The 27,471-nt window shown below is 37.2% G+C and overlaps 3 protein-coding genes across 3 annotated transcripts; all 3 read right to left on the bottom strand.

The window, feature by feature from the left end:
• Nucleotides 1–206: 206 nt before the first annotated feature.
• Nucleotides 207–1,151, bottom strand: LOC140507593 (olfactory receptor 51V1-like). Its single transcript, XM_072615619.1, has one exon. It carries the CDS (start codon nt 1,149–1,151, stop codon nt 207–209), a length of 945 nt encoding a protein of 314 aa, XP_072471720.1.
• Nucleotides 1,152–9,653: 8,502 nt separating this feature from the next.
• LOC140508755 (olfactory receptor 51L1-like) lies at nt 9,654–10,612 on the bottom strand. Its single transcript, XM_072616630.1, is given in 2 exon segments — nt 9,654–10,177; nt 10,180–10,612. Coding segments are annotated over 2 exon segments (957 nt in total).
• Nucleotides 10,613–26,248: 15,636 nt separating this feature from the next.
• LOC140508756 (olfactory receptor 51L1-like) lies at nt 26,249–27,181 on the bottom strand. The gene has a single exon (XM_072616631.1). The coding sequence runs from the start codon at nt 27,179–27,181 to the stop codon at nt 26,249–26,251; it is 933 nt and encodes a 310-aa protein (XP_072472732.1).
• Nucleotides 27,182–27,471: the final 290 nt, after the last annotated feature.

The raw sequence follows: 27,471 nt of genomic DNA on the forward strand, positions 1-27,471 counted from the left end.
TAAATTAAAAAAAAAAATGTTCCTCCTCCCAAGTCAAGCATCATACCTTAGACAGTGCTCCCAGATTTCCACCAAAATTAACTGTTTAAAAAATTTTCTATCTTTGATTAAAAAACACAGCCTTTTCCCTTTGAGATCCTTGGATTCTTCCTGAGAGTTATTGTTTTGTTAGACCTAATATCAGATCTTTAGAATCCCAAAGGTATTCAAACGCTTTTCAACAGGAAGAATCTTTGAATCTTGAAGCGAATTTGCTTAGTCTTGATGCTGTAAATGATGGGATTCATGAGAGGTGGAAAAAGAATATAGATGTTCCCCATCAGGACATGGACGAGGGGTGAGAGGTGTTTTCCAAACCGATGCACCATTGTAAGACCAGTAATGGGGATGTAGAAAACCAGGACAGCACAGATATAGGAGATACAGGTCTCGAAGGACTTGAGTCTCTCCTCCTGGGATGCAATAGCTAAAACTGTATGTAGGATCTGGATGTAAGAGAGGAGGATGAGGAGGGAGTCTAATAGCAAGGTGCAGATCACCAGAGCCAGAGCATAGAAGCTATTGAAGCGGATGTCAGAGCAAGGCAGCCGGAGCAGGTCCTGGTGTAGACAGAAAGAGTGGGAGAGGATGTGGTGGCGGCAATAATGGAAGAACTTCAGGCGGATGGTGACAGGAAGAATTGACAAAGAACTCCTCAACAAAATAATCATCCCAGCTTGAATGACTCTGGTATTTGTCAAGATAGTTGTATATCTAAGAGGATTACAGATTGCAATGAATCGATCAAATGACATGGCAAGAAGAACTCCAGACTCTGTACATGACAGACCATGAATGAAGTAAGTCTGGGCAATGCAAGCATCCAGGCTGATATCATTGCTGAACCCCCATAAGATCCCCAATACTGTCTGAATGGTAGACAGCCCCATGCACAGGTCAGTGAAAGCCAGCATAGCCAGGAAGTAGAACATGGGTTCATGTAGACTTGATTCAGTCCAGATCACACGGAGAATCATGCAATTTCCCAAAAGGACAATAGCATAGATAGATGAGAAAGGGATGGCAATCCATGCATAAAATTGTTCTAATCCTGGAAAGCCAGTGAGGAAGAATATGGAGGTACTGAGGTTGTGACTAGGAAGAGCTGACATGAGTGAAAGAAGGAACTGCTTGGGTGAAATGAGAAGCCTCACTTATATACTAATCTTTAAAGAGTTTTGAAAAAAAATGAACAATCACTGAGTCACCTTAAGCACCATCAGTACAGAAGTAGGTAGCACTGCCTTGTTATAGAAATACTATTTTATAACGAGCGTGGGAATCATTAGTTCTATTGCCTAGACATGAAAAACTAATATTGGCAGTTCACTTTGTTGTCCATAAACCAAGCAAAAAAGCACCTGCTAATCTAAATCTGGTTGTTGAATCGGTCAGCACATTAGAGGAATTATCTCTCTGCTACTCTGAGTTAGCCTAACTTATCTCCCAAGCGTTTTTCAGTTTTGCAATTAGTTTTCATTGATAATAAGAAAATAACTGGGATCAGTCATCTAACATAGCTAATACTGCTTCTTAATGTTCTCTAGTGAATGGAGCCAAAGGGACATAGATAGCTTTTCCTTGGCCTCTGCAGTAGGGAGTGACAGATTTGACAGTATTTATCCAGGGGAAAAAGTGGTAATAAGTCCCAAGGGGAACCTCCATCTCCTGAGATTATCAGACTACCTTTGAAGCCAGAAGAGAATGATGAAAAGCTTGTATCTTAATTACTACCATTGTCAGACTCTGCTGTGGGAGACTGAGAGAGGAATATGCACGTAGCTCATATCTTATCTATATTCCCCCTAGACCTTTAGCTTGAAGATCATATGGTTATAGGCCTTTGGAGCTAATGACATCCAAAATATTTTCAGTTGGGTCTGACTCTTCATGATCTTATTTTGGGTTTTCTTGACAGAGATTGGAGTGGTTAGCTGTTTCCTTCTCCAACTAATTTCACAGAAGGAAATTGAGTCAATTAGGCATAAGTGATTTGCCCAGGGTCACACTGGTAGTAAATATCTGATTCTGGATTTGAATTTGTCTTCCTGACTTCAAATGCCACACCCCAAACAGTACACCACCTAGCTGCCAACTATAGTTTTGCACATGTGTGTTCATCCTTCATTCCCACAGAAGACCATGCCATCAGAGAAATAATGACATGACTTTCACTTGACTTTGTTTTGAGTGAGGGAGGGCTGTGCAGGTCACCAGTCACATTTCTCCTCCAGAGCATCTGAATCCAGTGGCCAGATATTCATTAGAATGACTGGAGAATACCCAGGATGAGGCAGTTGAGGTTAAGTGACTTTTCCAAGGTCACACAGCTAGTGAGTGTCAAGTATCTGAGGTGAGATTTGAACTCAGGTTCTCCTGACTCCTGTGCTGGTGCTCTATCCACTGCACCACTTAGCTGCTCCGATTTTTACCAATTTTCTAGCCAGTTTTGCACATAGTAAACACTTAAATGCATTATTCATTCATCCATTGCCTTAAGGAAAGTACACCTAGTGCTCTGAGGGCATCTCCCCCATCATATTATATCTCCTTTTCCTCTCAGAAATTGCCCAAATCTCAAATCCTAACTATCAAAACCTCCCAGGAATTCTGTTAACATAATTCACGTGAACATGTATGTGTATGTATGCATGTATATGTGCATATGTGTATATACTCTATATGTTTATATACATGTGTGCATATTAAATATATATATATATACTTGTGTGTGTCTGTACAGACATGTATATGTGCATATATGAGAAACTGCCAGACATGTAGATTGACACACAATGTATATCAATATTTTGATAGAATATTTCCTCTATAATATTAGCTTTCCATTTTACTGCAACTTATCAATATTTACTTGTCTATGGTTTCTTTCTCTGCTAGTGGCAGAGCAGAGCAGTTATGACAGAAACCCTGTGCAGTACTCTCATTGATTCACTGTTCTGTAATGAGCTACAAATTGCAATGATGTAATCCACATACATGGCCATCCAGTTATATATTTTTTATTACCAGTGCATGTCATTATAAAAGAAGAAGAGTGGACTTTGAATCTTCATACTTTAATAGTGTGCATTATTTTATTATCAAATTAGATGGCAAAGTATTGTATAATTTAATAACATTCAAGCTACTAATCTTTGAAAGATTTTGAAAAAATAAACAGTCACTTAGTCATCCTAAGCACCATCAATTGAGAAGTAGGGAGCACTGTTTTGTTGTAGTTATACCGCAATAACAAAACATACATTGACAATACCAGACTAAGGAGCACTCATTACAATATTCTCAAATCACAGGAAATCAATAATCAGAAAAAATTAGGAAATTTAAAATTCCATATCTCACCTAAGAAGAATTTCTTGACCAAAACAAAAAATTAAAATGAGGCCTACATGCAATGTTAGTGTTTGAATGGCTCCTTTGTTAGTCAAGCAAGGAAAGTAATTCACCTGTGTTGAGTTAATTAAATCACATTTGATTATAGGAGATGAAAAAAAATGTGTCCAGAGAAAATAAACTCATTTAAGACAGTTAGTCTTTCAGTTTGATTAAAATCATATGCATTGTGAATTGATATAAGTATTTGACAGTACATATACATTCAACAATTCATTTTCAAATGTGAAATACAGAAAATTTCATTGCATATCAGCATTAACAGATGAACATTTGCAATAAACTTTTTGATGAGAGAGAACACTAAATTTAAGGAATACCCCATTAAATAAAATGTTATCCACACACAATTCCATTTTTTTTCTCATTAGTAGACCTGTGTTACAAAAATTATACTCAATTCTTATTTAATTTTTATCTTTCTCCAATAAAAAATCATGGAAATATGTTTTTTTTTTTAATTCCTGTTATGTAAGTACCTATATAACAAAGTCTAAAACATTTAATCTCTGGTTCTTTACAGAAAAAAAGTTTGCTGGCTGCTGCACTAACCTATTCTCCGTTACTGAAGATTGGAAGTGATCTCTATTATTTCCATGATATTCCCATAGCTAGTGACTGGAAGATCAGGAAGATGTAGCTATTAGGTGGATAGAGCAATGGATGTGACATAAGGAAGATTTGAGTTCCCATGTTTCCTCAATCACTTAATGTTAGAATAAAAATTGTACCTACCTCATAAGATTTCTTCTGTGCATCAAATGAAGGTTAATATATGTAAAATACTTTGGAACTTTAAAGACCTACATTAATGGTAGCTATTGCTGTTAATAATATTCTGCAAGCATGGTAGCATTTTTCTCAGTGGACAATCTGAGCATGGTGATAGCATTTAAGGGAAAGAGCACAGAAAGAAAAGAACCAAAGAAATACTTAAAAATTGTGTAGCAACTTCATATGTACCTACTTGAACTTGGAACCATCAGGCAAAAAGTCATGTAACTTTCAGGGAACAGATTGGACCATTGTTGTCATTTATTATGAAGAAAATATTCAGTCAACCAGCAAGATGCCAATAGCTTTTCCTCCTATGAGTAATTATACTTTATATGCCTATTGTAAGTTGACATTTGCAAAATTCTCTCTATGGGAGACCTCTATGGAGTAATTAGTACAATATTACTTGTGCCATTTTACAAATGAGGAAAGTGAACTTGGTTGAAGATGAATGACTTGCTAATAGTTATAAAACTAGCAAATATTTTCAACTTGATTTGAATCCATGACTCAATGCAGTTGAGCTCCCTATTATTTCACGATATTTCTTTGAATTAAAGTAGGAAAGGAAGAAGATATGGTAGTTTTTCTCCATGCCATGGCCCTTTGAATAATGAAAGTATCTGAAAAACTCAGTTGGAAAGATGAAATCAGAGTATGGGCACATATTAGGAGAGTGTATTCTGGACATTAACATGGTTCATGAAAAACTCAGTATAAACAAAACAGAGTCTGTTCAGCAGTATTGGTTAGGTAAATATTTTGGAAAAGAGTGATTTGTTACATTCTAAACATTTGTGGGAGAGCCCATGCGACTTATGGGGAAATTTCATTTATAAAAGTATGATGAATGAAGATAAACTCCAACCCCAGGGCCAAGAAAAATGATAAACACAATGTTAAATGGTGCAGAAAACTTGGAAAGGGATTACAAAGAAAGAGTTACCAACTTCTGGTCAGAGTAGCCTCTATGCTCTCAGATTTGTTATCATTTATACTGGGACATGGGTCATATACTGACATCTTTCTTTATTTTCTGGGGCCAGACAACATAACAATCAACCAGTCAGTCATGAAAAAAATATTTAAGGCCTACAGTATATAAGGCAATTTGCTAGGTGCTAATGCTATAGATATAAGTAATGAAATAATTCCTGCTATCAAAGATTTTATATCTTGTTAATGAAAGCTCTCTGGACCCAAAAGGAGAGATTGGCAATGAAGAGTCTGAGAACAGATTGCAAAAGTGTTTTTTACCTTAGAAGCAGAACTTGCCAGGAAAAGAAGAACTTGCAAGACAGCAGAGAGGGAGATAGTTCTCAGGTGCTCAAAGGGGAGTGGGAAAGTGGTGAGAGAATGTAGTGCCTAGAGGCTTTCAGGCAGGGAGCAGAGGGTTAAGGGAAAAGACATCTATAGACAAAATAAGTCAGACAGCAGAATATTTAGAAAGTTTCAAGGAAAGTCTTAAGTGTATAGCTGCTGTTCAAGGTTACCCTTGCGCTGGTCAAGGCTGGCTCTATGGTTTCTGGCTGCTATGGGCCTCTCCAAATTTCATTGGAGTTCACTCACAAAGGATCACTAGAATGTCAAGTAGTTTGGGGCTTCAGAAGACTTTCTGATTGACTAGTTGTTGTGTAACTCTGATAGGTTCGTAAAGTCATTACACAGTCCATGTTAACACTTTCTAAGGGTATATATCGTTTAAACCCTTATTCTGGTGTAATTGCCAGTGATTAGAGCAGTAGCATCAGTTAGCCAGTCAATACCAATTAACTTTCAAAGGTGTGTTTCCTGAGAAGATATAAAAACAACATAAATACAAAATTTGCCTTCAATATTTAGGGGCCCAATCTCTCCTATGTTAGTTTGATCTCTAAGGGTGACAGTTTCAAACTTAAAGTAGCTGCCTTTTTAGGGTTAATTTCCCCTAACTAATTTTACTTCTGAAAGAGGCATCCCATGGCTAAGTGAGTCCCTATTGACTGTCTTTGATAATGGCAGTAATAATCATTCTAAAGCAAACCTGTCATTAGAAGCTTTGATCTTCAGTGGACTCAGCTGTCTGAACATTCTAGTATGGAATCTATCACTAGACTGGCAGCTTGATCTTTCGAACTTTCAAAGCTCACAAGGTCACAGTCTAGTATATCCCCAGTACTCCTTCACTCAAGGGAGGAAAGCATAGACATAATAAGGGTAGAAGCAAAGGCTGGACCAAGTGTGCATGCTTTCATATTAATCTAGGTTAATCATGTTAAAGCTAGGTTAAACTAAATGGAGAGTAGATTACTGTTACTGTTTCTCTCTCTTTTCTTCCTTTCCTTCTTCTTCTTCTTCTTCTTCTTCTTCTTCTTCTTCTTCTTCTCCTTCTTCTTCTTCTTCTTCTTCTTCTTCTTCTTCTTCTTCTTCTTCTTCTTCTTCTTCTTCTTCTTCTTCTTCTCTCTCTCTCTGTCAGTCTCTCTCTCTGTGTCTCTGTTTCTCTTTCTTCCTCTCTCTCCGTCTTTCTTTTTTTCTCTCTCTTCAAACCTCCAACTAGTAGTTTAAAGAAATTATTGCTTTCTCACTGAAATGTCACAAGGCAGGGAAGAGAATCCAGTTTCGTCATGTTGTTTTGTGTGAATGCTCAAATGTCTTTCAGAAGCCAGTCAAAAGGCCATTTCTTCACTATGCGGATTGGCAGATCGAAGACACTCAAAGAATACCTGCACATTCTCTCAAGTGAAGAGCAGCCTCTGAAGTGGAAATTCTCTCAGTTCCAAGAAATTCAGGAATTTCTAAGTCTATCAAACATGCCTGCTTTCTTTCAGGACTGAACCCTCGTTGGTCAGGCCACTGTCACATAAAATTTTTGCACATATATATTTCCCATTTAATTAGCTGTGTGCATTTTGTATTCCTCTAGTAGAAAAGAAATGTCTTGAGAGTGAGGACAGAATGGCTTTTATCTTTGTATACACCACAACTAGCATAGTGTCAGATACAGTTATCCCATGAACTTACAGAGTGACTTTAGCAAGTTATCTCCTCTATTTTGTGTAATTTCTAAAACCAAGGGTATGAACAGGATGAACCCTGGACATTATATGGAAGGATCCCTGTAGCCACAGAATTTAGAATCTTACTAGATATGAACTATTGTGATGGCAATCAAATTAGAATCTTTTGCTGTTTTTGTTTTTACTAAAAGTGCCTCTGATTGAATAGTGTAATTAAAGAAGATCTTTCCTGCCTATTGACGGGCCTCTCCACTATAGGAAGCTTGATTAGGGGAGTTATTTTGTAAGAGAGTCCCAAGTACCTTTTGGGTTTGTTTGTTTGTTTGTTTGTTTTATTGAGGCATTGGGTCAGAGGGTTATGCCCTCTGTGTCTAAAAAGTGTATAAATACTCTGAGAGTGAGGTTTTATTTTGGGACTTAGTTCTTGTAAGAAGGCTTGAGTGCCAGAGGAGGACCCTGGGAAGATGCTTTAAGGAGTCCCCTGGCTTTGAAAACGCAGATGTGAGTGCTTCCTTTTCTGATTACTATGGTCAGAGAGTTGGACCTGTCTGTTGAATTATGGTCAGGCAGAGGAAGCCATGTCAGTTCACTTTTTCATTTCTCTGCATTTTATTTGAAGTTCAGGGTACTGACTCCCCTGAACTAGGTGAATGATATGTGCTTAGTTAAAGGATTGATACATGTGCTTGATTAAAGTGATTGTTAACCCCTCGAAAGTTGCCTTACCTTTTATGAATACAGATTTAAGAACCAGCAAGTTCTCCTGTGTATGTTGGTGTGCTTACTGATACAACTATGAAATAATACAATAGGGACAGAATATTAATACACAGACATACATAGACATTGGAGCAGTCAATCAGACAGTGAAAAGAACAACATATGATGAAATAATATCTCACATTTTTATTTAGATTTAAGGTTTATATATGTTAGCTCATTGGATGGTCACAACAACCTTGTGAAGTAAGCTCAATTAATAGTCACACTTAAGAGATTAAAAATGTGAGGTTGAAAAAAGTTAACTGACTTGCCCAGGTGTGACAAAAAGTGAATTTCTAAGGTGAGTTTGAACTCAAGCTCTCCTGACTTCAAGGCCAGCAGTCTATCCACCACAAAAAACAGAGAAATTTAGACTTGAATTAAATCTCAAAAGATTGTGGAGAGAAAACAAGGTGGCATGACAAAGATCTCCCAATGACAGAATCACAGAATTTTATGGTTAAAAGAAACTTGGTAGCCATTGGATTTAACCTATGCCTGACAAGGAAACCCACTATAACATAATGGTAAATGATTGTCCAAGCTATGGAAAACCTCCAGTAAAAGGGAATCTACTCCATTGCTCCTCCTCCCATCCCTGAAATCACCACAGTACTGTTTGAGGAAAGGTATAAAATAATTCTGTCTGTGGAAAGGTATTTGGTTTTTGTTTTTAATATTTTCCTGATGTCAAACCTCAATTTATTTTCCTCTCTTCCACCCATTTCCCCTGGTTCTATTTTCTGGCACTAAACAGAAGAATTCTAATTTTCAATTTAATTACACTCCTCAAGTATTAGTCTTGCGTGAGTTGGATTTGGAGTCAATGCCTTTGCCTATCAAAGCCCTGCATTCCAGTCACATAAAATGACAAACTTTTGCAAAGGAACTATCAAAGGAATATAGAGTTATGGATTCATTTTTGTATTCTGTTTTGTCTGACAAGGAAAATGAGTTTTGCAAGCTGAGTTTTTCTGACTCCTGGTATAACGAATTTTTTAAGATATTACAAGTCCTCAAATACAATGCGTGAGGTCACTTATGATTCTGGGTTTTAGTCAAGAAGGCTGGAATGATAAACCACATATTCACATGGCAGGATCAAAGGGGAACACAGACTAAGGCAAATGGGGAAAACTGGGATTAAAGCCACAAACTCTCCAATGCAGTAAAAGTAGATGTATTTGTTTTGGAGACTAGTACCACATATTAGGAGCTCAGTAGTAAACTTAAGCATATATATATATATATATATATGTATATATATATATATATATATACACATATTTACATGTATGTGTGTGTGTATGTAATTACCCTAGTACTTCCAAATTATAGAATGTTACAACAGGAATCAAACCTTAGTGATCATCTTATCTAAACTGCTTATTTTGCAAAAATGAAACTGAGACCACAGAGCTGGTATAGGATGTCCATGGTCACATTTACAGGAAATGACTGAACTTGGAAAATTACTAAGAGTGTGTGTGTGTGTGTGTGTGTGTGTATCTATGTATTTCTGTTTGCCCAAACATGTATGTGTGCAAGTGTATGAAATAGAGATGATCAGGATTCATGTAACTCATGTGTCTTTTGGTATTCTTCTCAGATTACGGCAATTATAACTTTGTGTGATTGTCTCTTAGTAATGTCTCTTAGTAACACTTACCTCAGGGTGGAGTGCATTCTCTTGAGGGTAATCAGGTGGATGATCCCCCTACGAATTTTCTTATTTTTCACACTGTAGATGATGGGGTTGAGAACAGGGGGTACTAGCAGGTAGATATGAGCCATAAGGACATGCACAAGGGGAGAGGCACGCTTGGCAAAGCGGTGGACAATGGAAAGGCCAATCATGGGCACATAAAGGATGAGGACAGCACAGATGTGGGAGACACATGTGTTAAGAGTCTTAATCCTCTCTTCCCAGGATGCAATGTTCAGCACAGAGTGAAGAATGAAGATGTAAGACACCAAGATGCCCAATGAATCACATCCCCAGTATAAAATGAGCACAATCAACCCATACATAGAATTGAATTTGGTATCTGCGCAAACCAGCCGTATTATATCTTGATGCAGGCAATAAGAATGAGAGAGGACATGGGAATGGCAGAATGGGAAGTATGCCAGGAGGATCATCAGTGGAATGACAGGGAGAGAGCTCCTCAAAACAACAAATATTCCATTCTAGCAATGCGCTGTGGGGTGAGAATGGTGGCATATCTTAACGGATGACATATAGCTACATAGCGATCAAAGGCCATTACTAAGAGCACTGCTGATTCCATGAAGGAGAAAGAATGGATAAAAAACATCTGTATCACACAGGGATTGAATTCAATCTCCCTGGATATGGACCACAATACTTGGAGGACAGATAAAAGGGTGGGAAGGGACATGCCCATGTCTGCAAAGGACAACATGGCCAAGAAATAGTACATGGGTTCATGAAGGATTGGGTCAGTCCAGATAACATGAAGGATGGTGCAGTTACCCACTATTCCAATAAAGTAGAAGATGCAGAAGGGGATAGAGATCCATTGGTGTATTGCCTCATAACCAGGAATTCCAGTAAGGTAGAATGTGGAGGAAGAGGCACTGCTGGCATTGAAGTCTGTCATGGAATTATTCTAAAGGGTCACAATCCCATCCCCTTAAAGAAAATTAAATACATGTTAGAGGATAGAATGAAGACTTCACTATATATTTGGATATGTTCCACACCATAACAACTTACCTGCATACATACACAGATTTTTTTCATTGTATGTCTATTTTGTTTACTTTCCTTCTTTTCCTTTGACCAACAATCATAAAATAGTTCTGGGGTTCAACGGCTTGTTTTTAGTTTTGTTTTTTTTTTAAATAACAAGTTGAGCAGGCAAAAATATGTCTTTTTGCTTCATCATGGCACAATAAGTCCTAAAGACCAATGTATCTTTCTCCCTTTTAAATTATTCTTGCCTGATTTTGTTTTTAGTAAAAATATTTTATTTTACATGTGGTGGCAAAGAGAGGAGATGTACCCTTTCTTGCCATAAGATATGAGATTACTAAGAGCACTGATTATGCCATGAAGGAGAAGGAATGGATAAAAAACATATGTATCACACAGGGATTGAATTCAATCTCCCTGGATATGGACCACAACACTTGGAGGACAGATAAAAGGGTGGGAATGGACATGCCCATGTCCACAAAGGACAATATGGCCAAGAAATAGTACATGGGTTCATGAAGGTTTGGGTCAGTCTGGATAACATGAAGGATGGTGCAGTTACCCACTATTCCAATAAAGTAGAAGATGCAGAAAGGGATAGAGATCCATTGGTGTATCACCTCATAATCAGGAATTCCAGTAAGGTAGAATGTGGAGGAAGAGGTACTACTGGCATTGAAGTCTGCCATGGAATTACTCCACAGGGTCACAAACCCATCCCCTTAAAGACAATTAAATACACATTAAAGGATAGAATGAAGACTTCACTATGTATTTGGATACTGTTCCACACCATAACAACTTACCCACATATACACTCAGATTTTTTCATTGTATATGTGTTCTGTTTACCTTCCCTCTTCTCCTTTGACCAACAGTCATAAAACAGTTCTGAGGTTCAAGGGTTTTTTTGAGTTTTTTTAAATAGCAAGTTGAGCAGGCAAAAATAACTCTTTTTGCTTCATCATGGCACAATAAGTCCTAAAGACCAATTTATCCTTTTCCATTTTAAATTATCCTTGCCCAAATTTGTTTTTAGTGAAACATTGTAAAAACAATGTATTTAACATGTGGTGGCAAAGAGAGATCTGCCCTTTCTAGACATGTTATGAGATTTTAAAATAAGCCTCCACTTCAGCATAAATGGGCAGTCATGTCTAAGTGTCTTTCATGAGTCCCAGTTCTTCTACAAGGATATTCAAAAGGCATACAGATGCCGTCCTGTCTTGTAAGTTCAAACTAACGAGTTAATATGTCTCTGTCCTCTCCTCTAAAACTGAACAACTTCTCCTCAAGGGCGGTGACTGTCCCATTTTGAACCCAGTAAGATGATATATCTTCTATGTACTATTGTTACTATAGAGGTGGGGATGGGAGGAAAAAATGACTCATTCAGATTTTTACTTGATCCATATGGATATTCGTCGGATTGATTCTTCTCCAAGTTAGTGGCAATGGCTAAAACATAGCCTTTTGTTAACTTCTGCCTTCAATTGTAAGCAATGAATTTTTATTTCCATTACATATTCTATAAGATTTTCAGTATTTAGTGAAATTGGGAAGGGTAATGTTATAAAATGACTTTTCTGTTTTGAATTGGAAAATCTGGATTTCAATTCCAGTTCCAAAACCTTAAATTTATATGACCTTGGGCAAGGAATTTACTAGATCTAGACCTCAATTTCTTCATGGAAAAATGGGGAAATTCTTTTAGGAAATAAGATTATTCTAATTCTAAAACTTATGAAACTATAAGTAAGGGACTTCTCTTACACCTCTGACTAGTTCAATGTCATTGATTCTATGCCTGTTCTGAAGTCTGGGAAAAGAGGTTTAGAGTCACTCAGTTAAATTCTGACCCATTTTTGGCATGGGGTCTGTGGTTCTAGTCACTTAAACTATTACATTTTCTTTTCAATACACTTATTTAGAAAGATTACAAGTGAGAGGGAGTTGTATTTTCAATATGGAATGAGGGAATGGAAAAACTTTACAATGCAATAAGGACTATGTTTTTACTAAGGATTCTCCACATTTCCATCTCTTGGTCAAGAAATAAATCCCACTTTGCTTAGCAGTTTTTTGATCTGATTCCCAGTGGTGATTAACTCCTCTCCCTAGACCCAATACTTCTCTCCTACCTATTGCCTCCTACTCCTTTTTCAGTTGACAGTTAATATTGTCTCCTCCAGCTCTGTTTGTTTCCATTTTAACATATTTCTCACATGGAAAGGAACATATCTTTGGATTTAGGTTGCAGGAATCATTCCCCAAAAAATCTCCAACATCATATGTTCTAAAGTAAGTCTAGTCACTAGCCTCCTCCTCTTATGGAGGATTTCCAGTTATGGGCAACCAACTTCCTTTGGAAATATCCAACCTACTTTTTGAATTTTTGGCATTGTTAGACAGTTTCATCTTGCATCACTCCAAATGTGATTTTCTGCAATTTCTATACCTTACTCCTAATTTTGCCTTCTGGAGCAAAGCAAAGCAAATCTAATCCCTAATCATGATGGAAGTCCTTTAAGAGTCATCATATCTCTTCTTAATTTCATTTTCTTTGGTGAAAGTATACTTACTTTCCTCAGCCTGTCCTTCTAGGAAATACCATCAAGTCCATAATTATATGTGTTAAAATTCTGTTCTCCAGGTTCAAGGTTGTCAGTCTCTTGACATTAAGTCCAATCTGCCTAGGTATTTCAGATATGGTGTGAGCAAAACCATGTACAGTTAGAGTGTAATACAATTTAGAAAGAGAAAAAAAGTCTTGAGCTAAAAAGACCTTAGATGTAATATAGTGCAACCTTTTTATTTCTCACATTTTCAACAACATTACTCTAATGTTGCATGAAATTTATTTGCCTGTTGTATCAAACTATTGACATATATTGACTGAGTTCATTAAAACTGTCAGATTTTTTTCCTCAATAATTGCTGTACATTCACACTTCATTTGTTCTGTCCTCATAAAATTAATTCTGGATCCAAATAAATTACATGCATTTTTTTTTTGTAAATTTAATTTGACCCACTTGATTAGCTATCAATATTATTTCATTTCCTGATTATATCATCTTAAATATAATGTCTTCATCAGCCTTCTGTCACCTACAATTTTGATAAATACCCCATCTATCTCTTTACCCAAGACATTACTAGAATTGCTAAAACATTAGAAGTTCTTGCTCTCCTTCTCCTACATTCTCAATTTCTTTACCCATTCCTGGTTGCTGCTTCCCCTAAGTCAACTCACCCAGTTGCAGGATGACTCCACTCCGCCTAGAAAAATGACTTCCTATATGTCCTTAACTTGGGGGGTTGAGTTGTGTAGTTTCTTGGCTCTCCAAGGCTGTGTATGATGGTGAAATTGCAGAGAAGGAACTCAGGTCCGTGCTTATGCTTCAGGCAAATTTCTCTATTTATGGAACTGTTTGTATCCCTTGTGGAAAGAAATTTTATCCTAATGAAAATGAGAAATCACAGGAAGTCCCTTGGTGAGCAAAGTGTTTGGACTTCATAACTTTCTTGCTTGTCTTTTGTATGAAACTTCTGAAGATTTTATAGCACACTTCATTCTCCATTTTCCATCCCTGGCAAGAGGACCTCATTGCAGTATATTTAGTATTCCAGGCGCATATCTTTGGGGTACCTTGAGGTGAACAATTCACTTAGATGGATCATTAGAATATTTTAGGAATTGGAGCTGGAAGTTACTTTAGAGATCACTAGTACAGCCCCATCATATTATAGATTAGGAAGCTAAGGGTTGGAGAATTTCGACAATGGTAAGTAGCACAGCTAGAATTTAAATCCACTCCTGGCTTCAAAGTGCTCTTTCCCCTAAATTTTGGAATCTGCAATTGAATAAGTATTTGCTGGCTATGTATCCAGTCCTGTGCTAGGTACTGTGGAGGAGATAGGGGCAAAATATATGAGACATGGCACATATTTTTTCCAGAGTGTGAACACTACTCTGAAGATAAATCACACCAAAAACAACAGTAATGAAATATAATAAATTGCATGCTACACGCAACAAGATTTGAGAGGACAGAAAGTGATGAAGTTCAGGGTAATCAGGAAGGACTTCTTGTATTAGACTGGACTTCAAATGTGATACATTTTGAAAGATGGAAAGGACACGAAAAGAAATTAACAAAGTGGAGGGAATAGGTGAGGAGTTTAAATTCTATGGTCTTGGAGGAAACAAGATGTACACCTACAAGGCACCATTTTTAAAAAGTTACAATATACAAATGGGAAAATCAAAAAAAGGTCTCTTGTAGGGAATGGTAACTGAGGTGAACTTTAAAGGAAGTCAGAGATTTAAAGAGATTGAGGCAAAGAGAGAGAACTTTCTAAAAGCATGGAAGATAGAAAGCCTATATAAAGGCATGTCTACATTACATGGAATGTGTTATGTGGAAAATATCAAATAAGTCATTTGGGATGGTCATAAAGTATATGAAGGATCTAAAATCATTCTGGAAAGATGAGCATATGTCATATTGAGAATGACCTTAAATGCTGAAATGAATAGTTCATTTTCCCCTCATAAGAAGTCTTCGGAGTTTCTCAGATAAGAATTACATAGTCAGAACTTTCCTTTGTCTATTATCTCACAAGATTTTTAATCTGAGAAAGGGTTTTCTAAACATTAAAGTGCTATGGAAAAATGAGCTTTTATACGTAGGATTTGGAAGAGGGTTGTTAGTATGGGGAAAAAACATGCAGCAAGGAGGTTAGTCTTTCTGTAGCAATCTGTCTCTTTACCTTCTTTTCAATCTTGGTATCACTTCAAATATCATATTTGGAATGTTCATTGGAAATGTATTTAATAGGAACATATATGTAGAAATTATATAAAACTGCATGCTGTCTCAGGGAGGGAGAGGGGAGATAGGGAGAAAAAAATCTTAGTTATATGTTAGTGATTGTAGAACACTGAAAATAAATAAAATTAATATTAAGAAAAGAAATATTCATTGGTTGTAATCTTCCAGTTTCCTAGCTAATCTGTACCTCTATGTACTTGTTTTATTAGACAAAGAAAACTAATCAGTTATTTCAGATATCCTTCCTTTCTCTATAAAACAAAAACCCTTGCCCAACCATTCTGGAAAGCAATTTGTAACTATTCCCAAAGGGCTATAAAATGTGCATCTGCTTTGACCCAACATTATGGCTTCTAGCACTGTACCCCAAAGAGATCATAAAAATGGAAAAATGACTCCATATACAAAAATATTTATAGCAGTTCTCTTTTGTGGTAGTCAAAAACTGGAAATTGAGGGGATGCCCATCAATTGGGGATTTTCTGAACAAGTTGTGGTATATGAATCTCATTAATGGAATACTATTGTGCCATAAGAAATGATGAGCAGGGGTGGAGCCAAGATGGCGGAGTAGAAACACACAAATACAGTAGCACCGAACCCACAGCCCATAAAATATCTGTAAAAAAAAAAAAAAAAAGAAAGAAAAAGAAAGAAATGATGAACAGGAGGACTTCAGAAAAACCTGGAAAGATTTATATGAACTGAAGCTGAGTGAAGTGAACAGAACCAAGAGAAGGTTGTACATAGTAAAAACCACAGTGCACGAGGACTATATCTGAAAAACTTAGCTCTTCATAGTAATGCAAGGACCTAAAATATCTACAAAGGACTCATGATGCAAAATGCCATCCACATCCACAAAAAGAACTGTAGAGTCAGAATGCAGGATCAAAACAAATTATTTTCTCTTTTTGCTTTGTGTTGTTCTGTTTTTCTCATGGTTTCTCCTTTTCCTTTTAATTCTTTTATACAACATGACTAATGTGAAAATGTGCTTAATAAAAATGTATGTATAGAATTCATATAAGATTGCATGCTCACATGGGGAGGGAGGAAAAAGGGAGAGGGAGAAAATTTAAAACTTATGGAAGTGATTGTTAAAAACTGAAAACAAATTAATTATTAAAAAATAAAAACACTAGAAAGAATAAGAAAATAAAACAAACAAACAAAAAACCCCTGGCCCTCATTGGTTCTGTGTTTTCTCTGCAAGTGAGGTGTGTTTGATTGCCCCAAAGAGTGAGATGTCCCAATATAAGTGACTCCAGTAATGAAATGTCCCTTCATGGATGCAGTATTCTTTGAGGCTCTTCTCATGGTCCTCGAATTTGAAGCTGGTTCATTGCACTAATGTCCGAAAGGGGTCATTTTTTCACCTGGTGGAAGAGACGAAACTCCATCAATTTTGTATGATGATTGGGATGGCATGCTCAAGGCTAAATCATAACTTCTTTATGAAATGATCATTGAATCATCTTCCTTCCCCATCTCTGTCCTGACATTCTCACCTAGACCAAGATCCTATATATACTGCCCTATCTGGTTCCCGAGTATATCTTTGTCTTAATCCTTATGCTTTTGGGAGCTACTTCATAGACTTTATGTAAATATTAAAACAAAAGGACATAAACTATGAACAGCTAATGTAAATCATCTGCAAAACACCCTTTAACTCACTTCAAGGAGACTATAGAAACATGGTATTTCACTGCTGATCTATTCTTTTTCTATCATCCAAAGTATTACAAGGTTTGTGCTCCTTAACTTGGTGTCTAGTACCAGTCTTCTTTCCTGCATAACTAATCTGTGGGTAAGTATCCAGTTTCCTAAGGGTCATATGCCCACTGAGATAGATGAATACATTGTGAACACCCAGTTTACTCACAGAATCCTACTAGGTACATATTAATGCAGAGATAGCTTTTCCTTGAGAAGAAGCTTACTATAGTGGGGAAAGAGTTAACTTTTGAGTTAGAAATATGTGGGTTTAAGTCCTGTTATTGACCTATGTAAGAAATACCATGGGCAAGTCATTTAATCTCCAAGTGCCTCTGGACATTCTCTAGATGGTGTTTTAAAACAGTTATTAATCTTCAGAGGCAATTTTCACACTGAGAAAGCCCAAAACTGATGAAATCACTGGTACAGAAAGGCAAACAAACATACAATAAGTTGTTTCTTACAATTTTCTCTGCCTTCAGCTTTAATTTCTTATTTCAGGTCTAAAATTGCTTGAGGATCCAAAATATGACAATTATTAAGAGAAGTTTCTGATATATAGGGCAGATCACCAGACTTTGAGGATGATGTCAATACACTCATGTTTCCCATAAATAATTCCAGAGATACACCATGAAGAAAGAATCTAAGACTGAATAGATCCTATAATAGATCCAGGAACTATCTCAGGAAATATTTCTTATGGTCTCTACGTCTGCTCTGGTCTCTTTCAAAAGATGGGAACCTCTCTTAGGTATAAGAAATCCCCTATACTTTTGTTCTGCTTTCTTCCTTTGAAATATTTGTAGAGGGGGCAGAACCAAGATGGTGGAGTAGAAAGACACACATACACTTGCTCCTCCCCCAGAGCACATAAAAACACTTGTCAAAAATGACTCTAAACAAATTCTAGAGCAACGGAAGCCACGGAACGACAGAGTGAAAAAGATTTACAGTACAAGGTAGCCTGGAAGGCTGACAGGATGCAGATCAGAGCACAGCTTAGCCTTGCCCTCACTGCACTGGGAGGAACAAGACCTGAACAGGACTCAGGGACAGAATTCCCAACAGCAGCAGTGGTTCTCAGATCCATCAACCCACAAAGGCCACAGACAGCTTCAAAGGTCAGTGAGAGGGCATTTTTAACTGGGCAAGAAAGGAACAAGATCCTCCCCTAGGCCCAGCCCCAGGTGGTGGGGGCAACAGTACCCTCTATTTGTGGAGCCCTCCACCTAAAACCCCTGGGGGAATTGAGCTGCTAATCTGAACCTCAGCCCTGAGTACAGTCCTGGGGCAGGGCATAGCTTGAGAGGGTTTTGGGGAGGAAATTCTACTACTTGCAGATTCTTTGTAGAAAAGTTTTTGGTTGCTCCCAGACCAGTGAGCAGCTCAGGAGAGGATGAAACTCTTCTCCCTTGATTGAGTCACCTTGGAGGAACTGAGAACTTACAGGTCCCTAGAATATACCCTCCTCCTGACAAAGGACTCAAAAGTCAAATAACTGGCTGAGAAAATGCCCCAAAATGGGGAAAAATAAGACTATTGAAGGTTACTTTTTTGGTGAACAGGTGTTTTCTTCCATCCTTTTGGGATGAGGAAGAACAATGCTTACCATTAGAGGCCTCCAAAATAAATATGCAATGGTCTCAGGCCAGGAAGAGCTCAAAAAGGATTTTGAAAATCAAGTAAGAGAGCTGGAGGAAAAACTGGGAAGAGAAATGAGAGAGATGAAAGAAAATCATGAAAAGCTAGTCAACAGTTTGCTAAAGGAGACCCCAAAAAATGCTGAAGAAAATAACACCTTTAAAAATAGGCTAACTTCATTGGCAAAAGAGGTCCAAAAAGCCAATGAAGAGAAGAATGCTTTAAAAAGCAGAATTAGTCAAATGGAAAAGGAGGTTCAAAAGCTCACTGAAGAAAATAGTTCTTTAAAAATGATATGGAAGCTAATGACTTTATGAGAAACTAAGAAATAACAAAATAAAACCAAAAGAATGAAAAAATGGAAGATAATGTGAAATATCTCATTGGAAAAACAACTGATTTGGAAAATAGAACCAGGAGAGAAAATTTAAAAATTATGGGACTACCTGAAAACCATGATCAAAAAAAAAGCCTACACATCTTTCATGAAATTATCAAGGAAAACTGCCCTGATATTCTAGAGCCAGAGGGCAAAATAAATATTGAAAGAATCTACCGATCACCTCCTGAAAGAGATCCAAAAAGAGAAACTCCTAGGAATATTGTAGCCAAATTTAAGAGTTCTCATGTTGAGGAGAAAATATTGCAAGCAGCTAGAAAGAAATAATTCAAGTATTGTGGAAATGCAATCAGGATAATACAGGATCTGGAAGTTTCTATATTAAGGGATTGAAGGGCTTAGAATAGGATATTCCAGAAGTCAAAGGAACTGGAATTAAAACCAAAAATCACCTACGCAGGAAAACTGAGTATAATACTTCAGGGGGAAAGGTGGTCATTCAATGATATAGAGGACTTTAAAAAATTCTTGATGAAAAGACCAGAACTGAATAGAAAATTTGACTTTCAAACACAAGAGTCAAGAGAAGCATGAAAAGGTGAACAGGAAAGAGCAATCATAAAAGACCTTCTAAAGTTGAACTGTTTACATTCCTACATGGAAAGATAATATTTATAACTCTTGAGACTTTTCTCAGTATTTAGGTATTTGGAGGGATTATTCACACACACATACAAACACACACACACAGAGCACAGGTTGAGTTTAATAAGAAGGATGATAACTAAAAATATTAAATTAAGAGGTGAGAGAGGAATATATTGGGAGGAGAAAGGGAGAAATGGAATGGAACAAATTATCACTCATAAAAGAGACAAGAAAAAACTTTTTTCAATGGAGGAGAAAAGGGAGGAGATGAGAGGGAAAAAGTAAACCTTACTCTCTTCACATTTGGCTTAAGGAGGGAATAACTCACTCAATTTGGTATGAAAATCTATCTTACACTACAGGAAAGCAGGGGAGAAGTGGATAAGTGGGGTGGGGTAGATGATAGAAGGGAGGGCAAATGGGAGGACAGGGTAATTAGAAGTCAGCACTTTTGGGGAGGGACAAGGTCAAATGAGAGAATAGAATAAATGGAGGGAAGGTTGGAATGTAGATAAACATAGTCTTACACAACATGACTGTTATGGAAGTCTTTTTCAAAACTACACATATATGGCCTATATTGAATTCCTTGTCTTCTCAGTAGGGATGGGTGAGGAAGGAGGAAAGGAGAGAAGCTGAAATTCAAAATATTAGAAAGGAATGTTGTAAATTGGTTTTGCATACAACAGGGAAATAAGAAATAGGGGTAATGGAATGTAGAAATCAATCCTGCCCTACAAGAAAAGAGAGAAGATGGGAATAAGGAAGGGTGGGGTGTGTTAGGAGGGAGGGCATATTGAGGGAAGGGGTAATCAGAATGCAAGGCGTTATGGGGTGGGGGGAGGGGAGAGAAGGGAGAAAATTTGGAACTCAAAATTTTGTGAAAATGAATTTCAAAAACTAAAAATAGCTAAATAAACATTTTAAAAAAGGAATATTTGTAAGTTTCTGGTGGTCCTCCAATGGGCCCTTAAGGTCCTGGAGAGAGTTGGTGTAGAGGTACAAAATGATATATATTTACAGTTATAACCACAGTGTTAATTTTTTTGTTTGTTTGTTTGACTATCCATATTTGTTACAAAGAAGAGTTTCTATTTTGGCAGAGTTTGGTAAATAGTAACATCAATGGAAACAAAAAGGAAAAAATCTCAAGGAAACATTTTAAATATACAGAGAAGAGAACAAAAGGAAGTTTATAGAAAAATAGTGAGCAGGACAGTTAAATTATTCCCAGGATCAATATAAGCTACACTTCAAAAAGATGTAATTAGTCAGGCAGCTGGCTGGTACAGTGAATGGAGTGCTGAGCCTAGAATCAGAAAGACTTATCCTTTTTTTTTAATGTTTGATAATATTATTTCTTTTGTTAAATATTTCACAATTACATTTGAACCTGGTTTGGGATACACTGAAGTCTCTTGTGTACATATAGTTTTTTTTTTTATTTTTTTAAAAATTTTTTTGTTTAAATAGTATTTTACTTTTTCCCCAATTGCATATCAAGAAAAATTTAGCTTTTATTTTTACAAGATTTTTAGTTCCAAATTTTTCTCCCTTCCTCCTTCCCCTCCACTGGTAGGCAGTGATAGAAAATGGTAGGCAGTTGGACATGGTTTATACATGTGCTATTGTGTAAAACATATTCCCATATTCATCACAGTTATGGAAGGTGAAAAAGTTCAATAGAAAAAAAAATTTGAAAAGGAGTAAAGTGAAAAAAAATATACTTTAATCTGCATTCAGAGTCCATCAGTTCTTTTCCTGGATATAGATAGCATTTTATTTCCTGGTCTTTTGTACTTGTCTTAGACATTGAGGTGCTGAGAAGAGCTGGGTCATTCATAGTGGATAATCACTCAATGTTGTTGATAATATGAACAATGTCTTCTTGTTTCTGCTCATTTTACTTTGCGCATTTCACCTAAACAGTTTGTAGAAGTATTTCCATGATTTTCTGGAATCTGGCTGTTCATCATTTCTTATTGCATTGTATTCCATTACCTTCATATGCCAGAGCTTGTTCAACTATTCCCCAATATATGGACATCCCTTCAATTTCCAATATTTTGCTACCATGAACTGAACTGCTATAAATATTTTTGCACATATTGGCCCTTTTCCCTTTCCTATGATCTCTTTGTGACAAAGACATAGTAGTTGTATTGCTGGATCAAAGGGTAGGTAGTTTTATAGCCCTTGGGGAATAGTTCCAAATGTTTCTCCAGAATGGTTGGATCAGTTCACAAATCCACCAACAGTACATTAGTGTCCCAATTGTCCCACATCATCTCCAACATTCATAGTTTTCATTTTTTATCACATTAGCTAATCTGATTGGTATGAGGAGGAATTTCAGAGTGGAATTTCTCTAATCAAAAGTGATTTAGAGCACATCTCCATATGCCTATAGATGTCTTTGGTTTCTTCATCTGAAAACTGACTGTTCATATCTTTTAGCCATTTATCAATCAGGGAATGGCTTATATTCTTACAAATTTGACACAGTTCTCAATACATTTGAGAAATGAGGCCTTTATCAGAGGCACTTGCTGTGAAGATTGTTTCCCAGCTCTCTGCTTTCCTTCTAATCTTGATAGCATTGGTGTTGTTTGTACAAAATCTTTTCAATTTAATATGAACAAAATTATCTGTTTCATAACGTTATCTCTTGTTTGTTCATGAATTCTTCCCCTGCCCACAAATTTGACAGGTAGACTATTCCTTACTCTCCTAATTTGATTGCTTCATTTTCTATGCTATCTTTTAGGAATATGTAGTTTCCTTCCTTATCTCTTTAATTAGGTCTATTTTTGCTTTTATTTTGTCTAAAGTAAGGATTGTTACCTGTACTCTTCTTCTTTTTTACTTTAGCTGAAGCAGAATAGATTCTACTCCAGTCCTTTACCTTTAGTCTGTGTGCATCTCTCTGATTCAAGTGTTTCTTGTATGCAACAAATTGTAGGATTCTGGTTTTCGATCCACTCTGCTATCTGCTTCTGCTTTATGAAAGAGTTCATTCCATTCACTTTCACAATTATGATTACTACATGTGTATTTCCCTCCTTCCTATTCTTTCTCCTGTTGTTCCTCTCTCTCCTTTCACCCTTTCCCACCTCACTAGTGTTTTGCTTCCATCTACTGCCTCCCTTGATCTGCCTTCCCTTCTGTAAGCCCTCACCCCCCCACCCTTTACTTAATCTCCTCCCCTTGTACTTCCATATCAGATAAGATAGATTTCTATTTTCATCTGGTTGTGTTTATTATTCCCACTTTGAACTAATAATGATGAAGGTGAGGTTCAAGCAATGCCCGTTGCCCACCTTCCCATCTTGCCCTCCATTGTAATAGGTCCTTCTCACCTCTTTATATGAGATAATTTACCAAATTCTACCTCTCCTTTCTTTCTGTACCCATTGTACTCCTTTTCCTCATTCTTTAATTATTTTATGTCATTTCCTTAAATGCATCTTATACCAGTACCCTCTGACTATGTATATTCCTTCTGTCTGTACTGTGAGTGCTACAATAAAGAGTTGCAAAGTATTATCTTCCTGTGTAGAGATTCAAATAGTTTAGCTCTATTGAATCCCTTATGTTTTCTTTTGCCATTTTACCTGTTTATGGTTCTCTTGTGTCTTGACATTGTAGATCAAATTTTTGGTTTAGTTCTTGTCTTCTTCTTATGAAGACTTGCAATCATTTAATTTCTTTGAATGCCCATTTTCCCCCTTGATGCATTATGCTTACTTTTGCTGGGTAAATGATTCTTGGTTTTAGTCCTAGCTCCTTTGCCCTCAAGAATAACATGTTGTTACCCCAATTTTTTAATATAGAGGATGCTAAATCCTGTGTAATCCTGATTATGACTTTCTGATACTTGAATTGTTTCTTTCTGGCCCTTTGCAGTATTTTTCCTTGGAATCATAGTTCTAAAATTTGACTATAATGTTTCTTTGTGTCTGTTTTATGATATCTTTGAGATTCTTTCAATGCCTCTTTTGCCTTCTGGTTCCAAGGCACCAGGAAAGTTTTCCTTGATAATTTCTTAAAATATACTCTGCAGGTCCTCTTTTGGATTATGGCTTTTAAGTAGTGCGGTGATTCTGATATTGTCTCTCCTGGATATCTTTTCCAGGTCGGTTATGTTTTTGTTCCTTTTTTTATGACATAGCTTACACTTTCTTCCATTTTCTCATTCTTTTGAATTTGTTTGATTGATCCATGATGTCTCAAAGAGTCATTGGCTTCCACTTGCCCAATTCTAATTGTTGTTTTCCTCAATTAGCCTTTATACTTTTTTTCATGTGATCAATTGTACTTTTTAAGGAGTAGTTATCTTCAGTGAATCTTTTATTCCCTTTCTATTTGGTCAATTCTACTTTTTATGTAGCTTTCCAAGGTATTGAGTTTTTTTCATAATTATCTTACATCACTATCATTTCTTTTCCCAATTTTTCTTCTACCTCACTTTATATGAATTTTAAGCTCCTGTTTGAGCTCATCCTTTCTGGGCCTGAGACCATTTCCCATTTTTCTTTGGTGTTTTGCCCATATGTGTTTTGACACTGTTGTCCTCTTCTGAGTTTGTGTCTTAGTCTTCCTTGTCATCATAATAACTTGCTATCATCAGATTCTTTTCTTGTTGTTTGCTCAACTTTTTTTTTGGAAGGGGGGTGAGCTTTATCCTTTCTTTTAAATTTGAACTCTGCTTCCAGGATGAAAGGGGCACTCTTTCAAGCTTCTTGTGCTAGTGGCTGCAAGTCTTGATTGTTTATGTGATGTTTCACTGATGTTGCCTTGAGACCTACGCAGGACACAAGTGTCTGGTGGCATGCTAAAGGGGATGGGTGGGTGTTAACAGGTACTGCTAGAGGCTGTAGGGTTCTGGCAGCTTACCTGGTACTGAGCTAGGGTCCTAGTAGTGGTGTCTGGTGTGTGCTGGGGCCTGATAGGGTATTTCTGTGTTTCTTGTAGCTAAACTGAAGCTAAACTAAAGTAAAGTCATGATCTGACCTCAGGAGACTCCTTGTTTGTCTGGGGTTACAATGAAGCATGTAGTGGTTCTGGGAGATGGAATCTGCTGCTTCCCCTGAGTATTATAAGGCATGTGAGGAGTTCACCTGTTGTGCCACACTGGTGCTCAGGACCTCCCCCGCAGGTTGTTGAGGTGGGGCTTGTTGCTGGTTTATTGGGACACTTTCCATCCTGAACTGCACTGCCCTTTCACAAAAGTGAGATAGACCTTTCATTCTGATCCTTCAAGTTTCTTGGGCTAAAAGATGGCTTCACCCCATCTTTTTGCTATTTCTGTTGTCCCAAGATTTGTTTGGGGAATCTATTTTATGGCTGTTTGAGGTAAGTATGGGGGAGCTACAGTGATTTACTGTTTACTCTGCCATCTTGACTCCTAAAATCTTCTGGACTCATCTTTTTTAATTCAAAGCTGACCTTATACAGTTACTAGCTATATGACCCTGGACAAGTCACTTAACCCGATTTGCCACATATTTCTCTTTTCTACATATGAGTTGAAGAAGCAAATAGCAAACCATTCCAGTATATTTGCCAACAAAATCCTTAATAGGATCACAAAGAGTTAGACACAACTGAAAACAACTGAACAACAATGATAAATTGCTCAATTTCATTTACTATATCCTTTACTGTTTCTCTTTTTATACTAGAATACTTATGTTTGCTGATTTGTTCAATTCATAATAAAAAAATAAAATTAATAATTTAAGGCAATGCAATCTGACCATGAAGTCTGTGTCCCATTCCTTCAGACATTCGCTATATTCATTCATCATTTTACAGGACAGCATTTGCTAGCGAATATACAACAAATGCCTTGGCTCCCGGAGAGTATTCAATCTAGTTAAAGAGTATCAGGGTCTACTAATAATACTCAGGACATTTACAGAACTACACGTTACTAAAACACAAAGAGTGAAAGTTTAAGTCCTAGTGATAGATGATACAAAAGGGACGGGATAGAATAATAGGGTATGTCTTCTTAGAAGAGGGGAGTTTTGACCCAGAAGGAGTTGAATTTGATCTGCCAGTTCACCAACAACATCAGTTACAGTCCTCCAGGCATGAAAGCTGCTATAGGTGCTTCACTTCTCTTAACACAAATTCTCTGCATAAGATCCAATTAGGTAAACTAGGAAAAGCAAAATGTAGTACTTTATAATTGTCAGTTTTATTGTTATTTTCATTGTCATCACTATTCTCTGCATTTTAACTTACTTTCTACTGATAGATGACTTAATGACTCAGACATGTGTTGTGCTATCCTGGACATTCCTTTCTTTGCTTTAGGTAGATATTCCCTTTCCTCCTTTTATTTTGTCCGACAGAGCCTGATGATGTGGGTGCGGATGTCACGAGTCTTGATGCAATAAACAATAGGGTTAAGCACAGGGGGGACCAGTAGATAAACATAGCCCATGATGATGTGAATAACAGGTGGGACATGCTTCCCAAAGCGATGAATGATGGATACACCTAGCATGGGAATATAGCCTATCAAGACAGCACAGATGTGGGAGATACAGGTGTTAAAGGCCTTGAGCTGCTCCTCATGGGAGGCAATGCCCAGCACTGTGATGAAGATTTTCAAGTAGGAGAGAAGAATGAGTACAGAGTCTAGACCAAAAGTAATGAGGATGATGATGAGGCCATAGATGCTATTGATACGATGGTCAGAGCAGGAGAGCTTGATAATATCTGGGTGAAGGCAGTAGGAGTGGGAAAGGACATTAGCCTTACAGAACTTTAGTCGCTTGATGAGGAATGGTCCTGGCAGGATCACTGCAGTTGCCCGAAGCATGAGACTAAAACCGATCTTGATAATGGTAGCATTGGTCAAGATGGTTGTATAATGGAGTGGGTTGGAGATTGCTACATATCGATCAAAAGCCATGGTCAGCAGGATGCCTGACTCCATGAGGGAGAAGACATGAATGAAGAACATTTGAACCAGGCAGGAGTCAAAAGCAATCTGACAGTCATTGAACCAGAAGAGTTTGAGCAGGGTGGGCAGGGTGGTGACACAAAGGCCTAGGTCACTGCATGCTAACATGGAAAGGAAATAGTACATTGGCTCATGGAGTGACTGCTCTTGCCAGATCACCACCAAGATTAAACTGTTCCCAACCATAGCGATCAGGTAGAGAATACAGAAGAGGACAGAAATCTGTGGATGTGAAGCCTCTAGGCCTGGAAATCCAGTTAGAAGGAAGGGGCTGAATTCACTGTTGTTGAAAGAGTCCATTCTTAGAGAAAAGGATGGCCTGGGTTTCTACAGAGAAATAGTCTGGGTTACTTCATCATTACCACTTCCACCAAACAATATTTATCTGACTTTGTGGATCTGTATGGGTCAGTTCCTATGTTATAACCTACTCAGCCCCATCTTGTACCTCTCCATTGTCCTTTCATCCCCAAATCAACAGAGACCTCAGTATTTTGTGAATCCTAGGATCATACTATCACTAGAACAGTACTGATGTTAAAAAATCCCCCCTAAAATCACCTTCTGTAAAAATGCCTTTCTTAGTGTCC

The sequence above is a fragment of the Notamacropus eugenii genome, chromosome 5 (assembly GCF_028372415.1).
Source record: "Notamacropus eugenii isolate mMacEug1 chromosome 5, mMacEug1.pri_v2, whole genome shotgun sequence".
NCBI lineage: Eukaryota > Metazoa > Chordata > Mammalia > Diprotodontia > Macropodidae > Notamacropus > Notamacropus eugenii.

What these genes read in the sequence shown, in the direction of transcription:
- LOC140507593 (XM_072615619.1), bottom strand. Translation starts at nt 1,151, where the DNA reads ATGTCAGCTCTTCCTAGTCACAACCTCAGTACCTCCATATTCTTCCTC.
- LOC140508756 (XM_072616631.1), bottom strand. Translation starts at nt 27,181, where the DNA reads ATGGACTCTTTCAACAACAGTGAATTCAGCCCCTTCCTTCTAACTGGA.